Source organism: Chrysochloris asiatica, unplaced genomic scaffold, assembly GCF_000296735.1.
Source record: "Chrysochloris asiatica unplaced genomic scaffold, ChrAsi1.0 scaffold00003, whole genome shotgun sequence".
NCBI classification, from domain to species: Eukaryota; Metazoa; Chordata; class Mammalia; order Afrosoricida; family Chrysochloridae; genus Chrysochloris; species Chrysochloris asiatica.
In genome coordinates, this window is record NW_006408521.1 from 44398453 (window position 1) to 44408434 (window position 9982).

A 9982-nucleotide genomic window follows, 5' to 3' on the forward strand; every position below is an offset into this window, starting at 1 on the left:
AGTCATAACATTTTGTTCATCTCCATTCAGTAGTTCTTCTCCAGTGTGTGTTCCTTCTGTCAGCACCTGCTTCCATGGACCTGTTTTCTGTCTGTGGACTTAGCTGTCCTGAACATTTCATATCTGTGGAAGCATATAGTAGGTGACCCTTTGTGTCTGGCATCTTCCACTTAGCATAATGTTTTTAAGGCTCACATATTGTGACATGTTCTAAAGCATCATTCTTTTTTATGATCAGTTATATTGTACTGTGTGGCTCTGCCACATTTAGGTTGTTTCCACCTTTTGATTCCTGTGAACATCTGTATACAGATTTTTGCATGAATATGAGGAGACTTCAAAAAGTACATGGAAAAATTGCATTATCTTCTTAATCCATTTGCCCATGAACATTTTGAAGCCCCTAGCATACAGAATCGCCGTGAGTTGGAACTGACTCGATGGCACTAAACAACAACAGTATACATTTTAATTCTTTTGAAGGAGCTCTGGTAGCGTAGTGGTTACGAATCGGGCTGCGAACGTTAAGGTCAGCGGTTCGAAACTACCAGCTGCTTCGCCGGAGAAAGATGAGGCTTTCTACTCCAGTAAGGATTTACACCCTCGGAAAACCTGTACAGGGTCGCTATGGGTCGGAACCGACTCGAAGGCACTTAACAACAACAACAACATGCATACAAGTGGAAGTACTGGATCATATGATAAGACAGTATAGCTGTTACTATAAATTAACTTCATAGGCTTTCAGTATAGTGACTCAGATGATTGGCCTACATAACTTTTAAATGCTCTCTCAACCTGAGATTCTATTACTCAACAAATTCAAGTCAGCAGGAATGTTTTGAATACCATTTAATTGTATACAATATGTAATAAGAAAAGCTGTCTTTTAGGAGCTTAGAATTTCATTTGAGATAATAGTTACATAAATAGGTAATGGTTAAAAATTACATATTAATTTCAGAATGACTAGTCAAACTCTAAGTGCCTGTGATATTAAGTGAGAGAAAGAGACATCCTGACTTTGCTTGGTGGGTAGATTCTGGAAGGTGGAGCAAGAAAACGAACGCTCCTGTCAGCTTGTAGGAAGGAGGATAGGTAAAACCAAGCCACCTAAGCAAGACAAAGGAGTCAGTCACGTTTACAGCAGTGCCAGTAGAGAGAGCAGCCGAGCAGTAGAAAGATGTTTTGTCTTGTTTTTAAAATGTGTAGCTGGCTAAATTATTAACTGTTTTAATTTTATCACTCATAGCATTTTCAACAGTTCTCTGCCCAGTGGAGGCATTGGCTGTCTAGAACTGGGCAGCTTAGATTTGCATAACTAAGGTGGTGCCACCAGTCAGTACGTTTTTAATCTGCAGTAGTACAAGGATTTTTTTGTATGGAACAATTCTTCTCATTTCTGTCATGAGATGGCATCTGTTGGAGAAGTAGTGTGAACAGAAAAGTCATCAGACTGAGAGGTGTCTTTGTGAAGCCGTTAGGTGCCTGGAGAAATTCCTGAGTCTTCTCTATCCTAGTCTGAGGCCAGTAGATTGTGGTCTTTTGTTCGTGCTTAGCTGTAAGGATCAAGGACACTCTGAGGTCAAAACTGGTTGTGCTGTGGTGATGTTCATATCTGGATGCAGTATTCCATGCTGGCTTTTTCATGTCAGTTCTGGCATTAGAGCAGTGTTCCAAGCACATTAATTAGTCCTTGTTTAATATTGCTCACATAAAATCAGACTGTAACTGGTATGTACCAGATGAATAATTGTTAAGTCCCGTTGAGTTGGTTCCGAGGAACAGCTGGTGGGTTTGAAGTGTACTCTAATAGAGCATCTATTCTGTGAAAGAGTATCAGACAGTAAGTGAAATGGTGATTAAGTGACAGATTGAAAGCTTTATTTATATTTAAAAATTGCTGCTTAAAACATGCTTAGTAAGCACACTGAAGCAGTGCTGTGTTAGATTCTCTTGTGTTGACCCATTTTGAAGTAAAAGTCAGATTCCTAAATGAGTGTTCATTTAGAAGAACAGAAATTTCAGTAGCCAAGAGGAGGATTGTAAGTAAATAAATAAAACATTACTTGGTGACAAAGTTGAATGTGAGTGTGTAAAATGTATAATTGAATAATTTTGAAAACTATCAATTAAAAATTAAAATGGGGATGTTGTTCTTAAGTGTCATTGAGTCGGTTCTGACTCATCACGACCCACGACCCTTTATAGGATTTCTGAGGAGCAGCTAGTGAATTTGAACTGCCAACCTTGTGGTTCAAAGTCCAGTGCTTTTCCTACAGTGCCATACCAGAAGTCCAAAATGTGGGAGACACTTGATAATCTTTAGTACCATATTACACACAGCTGTTGTTGTGAAGTGCCTTCGAGTCAGTTCAAACTCATAGCGACCCTGTCTAGGGTTTCTGAGGCTTTTTAAATCTTTACAGGAACAGAAAGCCTCAAATTTCTCCCGCGGACTTGACCCACAGACCTTGTGGTTCACAGTCCAGTGCTTATTATAGAATTTATAGGTGTTAGTTTTCTACCTTTCGAATCACCTGATTATCGGATACCTTCTCTGGTCTTCTAAAGGCCATAGTAACAGACACCTAAATGCATTGGAGGTGATGGGTTCATTTACATTAGGAGAGGAGGAGATGAAGCCAAGGGAATCTTGTCTTGATGTTGGATAATGGACACTTTTACCCCTTTGATCTCATCACTGCTTATGTTTTATTAATTTCAACAAGAGTGAACTTGGCCTGTAAACCACACACCGTAGTACACACTTGGTTAGAATTTTTTTAAGCTAAACTGTCTGAATTATTGGTATAATATAAATAGCATATGTGCATCTCTGGTTGATTCACTGTCATTTTTTTTTTTTCATCATCTTTGACAGATAAAATAACACAAGAAGATATTGAAGGTATTCTACAGAAATTTACTGGGAATATAATGCAAGTACCCCCCCTGTAAGTTCCATCATTGAATTTGAGTAATTGGTGCAAACGGTTCGTGTGCTCACTCACTACACAAAAGGTTCAGGGTTGGAGTCTGTCATGAGGGGCCTTTCAAAAAGGCCTGGTGATCTGTGTCTGAATTCAGCCAGTGGACATGCTGTGCAGCATGGTTCTCCTCTGGCACGCTGGGGTCAGCATGAGGCAGAGTCATCTTCTAACAGCTGGGGATGGTGAAAATCACTTGAGTGAGAATTAATGGCTTCTTTGTACTATACTGTGAGGCTGGCTATCAATTGAACCCAGCAAAACCATCAGATAAAGGTGAATCTGCTCAGACAGGACGCCGAGCTTGCGAGACTAAATGTCAGTGAAGTGTGTGGTCTCTGCCCCTAGATGCTGCTGCCACAGCTGGGCATCTATGCTAGTTCAGTGTTTACAGGGTTTTTATTCTGTTTACAGACATTAGAAGGAGCCCAGGTGGTGCAGGGGATTAAGCTTTGGGCTGCTAACCACAGTTTAGAAGCAGCGGCCTGCTCCGTGGGGGAAAGATGAGGCAGTCTGCTTTATACTGCATTTCAGCCTCAGAAACCTGTGGGATAGTTCTGCTTTGTCCTGTAGGTAGGGTGCCTTAAGTTGGAATTGACTCACTAGCTGTGGGTCAGGAGGCATCAGGCTGTGTGCTGGAGCCCACAGAGGTGCTGTGAAGAAGGGATATGTTACAGATGTGCACCCATGTCCTTATGTATGCTGCCTTCCAGGTGTGGGGTCCATTCTTTTTGGGCCCATAATTTTTTCTCCTTCATGAGACTTGTGATTTATTAGCATTGTAAGGGATATTGATGCCACATTTTTGTGTACATTACTATTCAAACAAATCACTTCTTTTGTTGTTGCTGTCTTTAAATAGCTATATAATGCCTCAGAATGAGATGCTGACATTACATTCTGAATGTACTTTTTATTTTGTATTAAAATACCTTGGTTTCCTTAAGAGTATTTTAAATATCTAATGGAGAACCATTTCTTGGTGATTTGGCCTTATATGTGAAGAATTTTAAAATGTAGCCAGGTCTGTATAAATGTTATTTTGGATCACTAATTCTGATCATTTTAGAATGTTCATCTTCATAATTGTTCCATGGTTTTGTGTCTAATAACCTTATCATACAAAGCTAAAGATCTTTTAAGTAGAATATTTGCTAACTTACTTTTTGGAAATGTTTTGGTTGTTTTTATATGAAAATTAACATTACTGTAGTGAAAATTGTTTCAAGAGAATCCAGCTCTGCTCATTGTGACCAGGGGCTACTCAGTCCCCTGTTCTCTTACCCAGAATGAAGCGGAGTGGAGAGAAGACATAAATAAGACCATCTCCAGGGAGACTGTTAAAGATGAAAGATTCATGAGACAAACATTGCTCATTTAATGCTGGGATGAGATATACTAGCGTCTGAGACCACTGTGAAGTAGATTGGAAGAAAAAAATACATCCGTTTTTTAAGAAGGATTTTCAATATGAAGATTTGTTGTTGTTAGTTGCCTGTTGTTGGCTCTGGCTTGTGGTGCTCTCACCCACAGCAGAACAAAGTCCTACCTGGTCCTGAGCCATCCCCATCATCCATCAGATCCATAGGGTTTTCTAGGCTGATTTCTGGAGGTGGATGGTCTTAGCTTCCTTAGTCTGTTTGAGTCTGAATACTCCATTGAAACCTGCCCAGCATCCTAATAACACACAAGCCACCACGGTGTGACAGAACTGACAGATGAGTGGTGGCTTTGTGTAGGAAATCAAACCTGGGTCTCCAGCACTGAGAAAGCAGTACCTTGAAAGGTTGCTAGTTATACTGTATTTCCATGATGTAATCTGAACTTAGTCTCTCGCTCATGTTGAAAGCTATTCGGCATTAAAGAAAGATGGACAGAGACTTTCAACGTTGATGAAGAGAGGTGAAGCAGTAGAAGCAAAACCTGCCAGGCCAGTTACTGTGTACAGTATTTCCCTTCAGAAATTCCAGCCACCATTTTTCACACTAGGTAAGAAGTTTGAAAGAATTCATATTTGTGTGTGCCTTCATACTGTACTTAACTATTTTTTTGTAATTTTCAGTGCACATCTAGGACATTGGAGGGTGTCCAGTGACTCTGTAGGGTAAGCACTTGACTGGGAACCACGAAGTCTGTGGTTTGAGCCCCACCTTGGAAACCCTATACGGGGTTTGTTTGAACAGCCGACTGTGTGGTTAGAGTCCAGTGCTGATCTTGTAGGGCTTCACTAGGGTATCTTACACTGTGAAGTCGGGAGTACTGTGGTCTTCCATCTCTGGGAGAGAGGAAGAATTGTTCTTGGTGTTATGGGTAAGACAGAAATGAATTCTTGGCTATATGGTTGATTTTAATTCAGAATACCAATTAGAATTTATAGATAATCTATATAGGAGCTCTGGAGTCCTGGTATGGTTCTGTGAGCTAATGCGTCAGACTGCAAAGTCATTTGAACTGTAAGGTCAGTGGTTCAAGCTTGCCAGCTGCTCCTTGGAAACCCTATACAGGGTCGCTATGGGTCGGAATCGACTGGATGGCACTTAACAACAACAAATAGGAGCCCTGGTGGCACAGTGGGTTAAGTATTGAACTGCTAACAGAAAGAATGGCAGTTCAAACCCACCAGCCACTCCATGGGTGCAATATGAGACAATTCACTTCTCTATAAAGATTTACAGCTTTGAAAAACCCTATGAAGCATTTCTCTGCTGCCCTGGACAGACAGACACTAAGTGTTGGGATCAACTCAATGACAGTGGGTTTTTTGTGTTTGAAATAAAGTTTTAAACTAAAGACGTTTGTTTCTATTAATTGGAAACTTTATGATTTTCCTGGCTGCTGAAAGAAAGTAGCTGAAGGCCTGTACTTAAAAGAGCTGTGAAGACTCAAAAACAGAACTTCTGAGTCCTTGACTTCCTTACGTTGGTCCTACCCTTCTTTTCTTGATGCATATAAGATAGGATACACTATAGAAATAATTTCCCAAAATGTTTTTTCTTCTAAACTTGTCTTCTTTTAAGGAAATCTAGTGTTGCAGTGATTTAAGTTCTCAGCTACTAATATTAAGGGCAGTTCAAACTCAGCAGCCACTTTGTGGGAGAAAGCGCTGGAAGTGTTTGCTTCCTTAAAGAAGTGCAGCCTTGGGAACCCTGGGGTGGTGGTGGGGGGCAGTTCTACTGTGGCCTGCAGGGTTGCTATCGGTGAATATGTGGTTTTAGTTATTAGTCATTTCAATTGGCATTATTATTTAATGGATTTTAAATTCCTGTAGAATGTGATACTGGGCAATTTTTAAAAGTCACTAATTGTTTCCTGAGTCCAAACTATTTGGCAGATAATGATAAAAAATGCTCTAAAAAATTCTTTGCTCCATTCCGTGAAAATGCAGCAACAGAGTAGATAGTATCTTTTAAAGTAAGGTAAACCCAGATTTCTCCAAGTGCATTGAAGTCATACACGTTTTTAGTTTGTTGACTAAAGATTATAACAGGCCCAGAGGGCTGGGCTTTCACCAAAGCCAAATATAATGCAGGAATGCTAGTTAGTTAGCACACTATAGTACAGATCCTAGTGCTCTGTAATCCTGAGCTGATGAGCAAATCAAAGAGCTTTGATTAAGTGCCCCCAAATGGCTGTCTTGGTTTGATAAGACCGTAAGCAGCTGGGACAGGACATAGTCCTTTGAGTGGGGATGTAGCATCTCTTTTCAGAAGATGCTTGTAGATGAGTAACAGGAATCAGAAGAGTGGTGTTCTCTAGTCCCAGGCTGCATCAACTTCAGGAACTCTCAGTGACTCAGAGTCTTGCTACCAACCAATCCACTTTTCCTATACTCTGTGTTAAGCAGATATTTAGGTATGTGTTCAGTTTTGGGACAGTTTATCATTTCAGTGATTATTGGTATGTTCAGGAATATTTCCAAGAGAACATTTAATATGCTGAAATCTTGGTGTAATATTTTACCTTAAACATCATTCTTGTCACTTTGAAAAGATTTTTCTTTGTTTGTGTGTTGTGTTTTTGAGTGTACAAATCTGAATATTTTAGAAAATCTGCAGCTCATGATAGCAAAGCTGAGATTTCTGCCATTAAAAATCTATTAAATGAACAAGGCTGAAGTATTAAAGTGCTTTGACTTGCCAGTTAATTTAAAATGTGTTCATGAGTTTCTGCTGTTTGCTTTCTCCACACTCTGACTTTTCAATCTCACAAACACATATGCTACTGGATGAATAATTTATGTTTTAGCACATAAATATTTTATCACTTGATTGTTTGCCTAGTGCATTTTTACATTTGTTTAGGGGCATCATTTCTATGTAAAGTGGATTTCATGGGAGGTTGGCAATTTACCATGTCACTGTTAACATTCCAGATGTTGAATGTGGAGGAGGATTCTATATCAGAAGCTTGGTCAGTGACATTGGCAAAGGTAAGTATGAAAATGAATTATGAATTATCCTTTAGAGAGTCATATTCCTTTTTGATGAGAAGGGACAATTTTCTGTTTTCCGTATCTCTGAATACTTGCCTCAGGAGCTGAACTCTTGCTGCCTTCAGCTTTAGAAGCCTTGTAGGTTTATGGCATGCAATTACCAGCATCAGCAGCTGCAGTGAAGTGCTTGTAATGGGGGAGAAGAGAAAAAGGATCAGAAAATGGTGGTAATGATTATAAAGACCTAGATTTTTTTTCAAGTACAAAATATCTTGACTCAGGGTAGAGATCAGGAAAAAAAAATTCCACCTAAAGTTCTTTTCATTAATACACATAAATTTAAAAAAAAAAAAAAATCCTGCAAGTGATAGTCTCACAAATAGCCAGAAAGTTGCAGTTCTGACTCTTGTCATTGGACAGGCCATGTTACTTCATTTGCAAAGTGAAGACAATAAGAAAAATGTGTATAAGTTCTTTGTAGAGACATTAAAGAAATTTGTAAGCCTTTTGCTTCTTAATTGCTTTTTAATCTCAAGGCTCTTGGTTCTGACTTGTTAGGGTGATTTTGAGGGGTTTAAATTGAGTTGTTCTGTGATTGGACAGGTAACAACAGACTGTCTGGTGGATTGCTTTTCCTCTTTTGTTGCTGTAGAGCTCTCGTCCTGCGCCAATGTGCTGGAGCTGACGCGAACCCAACAGGGGCCCTTTACACTGGAAGACCATGCCCTGCCTGAGGAGAAGTGGACCATTGATGACATTGCACAGGCTCTGGAGCTCTGCTCGGCACTTCTCCCAGCAGAGCCAGGACTTAAAAAGCCCAAACCTGAGGAGTCGAAGGAACCCGCTTTGAGCTGCGAGTGTATATCATTAAATGAGGTTAAGGGAGATGATGCAATTCAGACATGTTAAGATTGGCCTGGCTTTCTTTCCTCCCCTGCATGAAGGAGTGTATCCATTACTTTTCATTTCTGTAGGGTACAGTTTGTCTGCTAGGCATTGAAAATGGCTTTACAATTGTTCATTTCTGTGCTATAATACAGAATGTTCGTTTAGGATGTTTTTAATGTTATTTCTGAATTTGCTTTCCCTTCAGAAGTCTTCTGTGAAAACAGCAGATTTTCTAATCAGAAAAAAAGAAATACAGAGTTACATGTGACTTTGGTTTCATAAAAGTGAATGTAATTTAGTGTTATTGACTTTATTTTGACTTCCTAGTGATGCTATATTGTATCGAAATTCTTGTTTTCACTATGTTTGAAATGGCTATCATTCAACTCTGTGTTTTGAAGAGTTTATTTTTATTAAGAACATTTCTTTGGTAGACTGCACTCATCTAGTAATAGCTGTGTTTGTTTAAATCTTAAAAACAAATAAATTTTTGTAATAAATATTTGTAAGTGAACCAAATTATTATTGCTACCACTAGCAGGTTATTAGCAAAAGACTAAATGTTTAATTCAGTTCACCTTTCTAAGCTCCAGTGGCTTATATTGTGGCAGCTATGAGATCTCTTTCTGGTAGTTTCATCAAACACAGTTGACCATTTTTTACCAAGTTATTAAATACCATAGTATTTTAAAGTTAAGCTAAAGAATAGGTCTTGAATTAAAAAATCTTTCTCCATCCTTTAGCAGTTGCTTCATGTCTCTGTAAGCCATTGATCCCCTGACATCGTTTTGTAGTTTGCTGTTTCAAGTGATATTTATAGACTGAGATAGCTGTCCTGCATTTTCAGTTCATCTCTTCTGCTCTAAATAATTAATAACTGTTCTCAAACGTTTTCCTTCAGATAGTCGATTAGAAGTTCCTGAACCCTCTTTGTCATAATTAACACACTTGTAAAAATTTCATATAAAATATGCTTTGCATTTTTGTTAAAGGAAAATAATACATAGTCAACCTGTAGAAAAGTCCAAATCCTTCTTTTTTCAAATGTAATTTCAAAAGGAAAAGTCATTGAAAATTTCATAAAATAGGATTTTCTTGTTTTTATGGATTGACTTGGCTAAAGATGGTTGCCTGTTAGCAGCTTCTAACTTTAAACAATTTAAATATGTAAAGGAAAAGGGATTTTGTTTGTGGTTAATCTAATACAGATTCCATGTAATAAGCTATATGCGTCACTTGAGCATTTTCAGCATATTAATGTATTTTAAGTGAAACTATTTAGACTAGTTCTTTAGAAGAGGTTGATATTGTGATATATTAACATAAAATAGCAAACATCCAGCTGTGAGGGGGCGGGGTGGGTGGGTGGGCCTGTTTTCCTTTTCCTGGGTCCTGTCAAAGTGGTTTTTGTCAGGAAGAGATGGCAGTGTCTGCCTGTTGGTAGAAAGGGCGGTTATAGTGCCTCCTGTGCATTGCTAGGCACAGTCCAAATAGATTTTAGAAAACAACAGTTTCTGCACTAGTTCTCAACTTAACGAACTAGTGTGTCACATGCTAATGGGGAAGAGCAGAAATTTTGGGGGAAGACAATTGGCTTTTTAAAATGATAACCAATTTTTTTTATTTTTTATTGAAAATACCGGGAGAAATTTGGCCAAAAAAAAAAACTCGC

At 38.8% G+C, this 9982-nt stretch overlaps 1 protein-coding gene across 1 annotated transcript in view; it reads left to right on the forward strand.

The window, feature by feature from the left end:
- Positions 1-8342, forward strand: part of TRUB1 (TruB pseudouridine (psi) synthase family member 1) — a 30573-nt gene extending 22231 nt beyond the window's left edge. Inside the window, exons 6-9 of the mRNA XM_006831379.1 lie at positions 2885-2957; positions 4840-4979; positions 7363-7419; positions 8075-8342. Coding sequence (XP_006831442.1) covers positions 2885-2957; positions 4840-4979; positions 7363-7419; positions 8075-8331 — 527 coding nt within the window. The 3' untranslated portion in view covers positions 8332-8342. The remainder of the gene's footprint in view (positions 1-2884; positions 2958-4839; positions 4980-7362; positions 7420-8074) is intronic.
- Positions 8343-9982: the final 1640 nt, after the last annotated feature.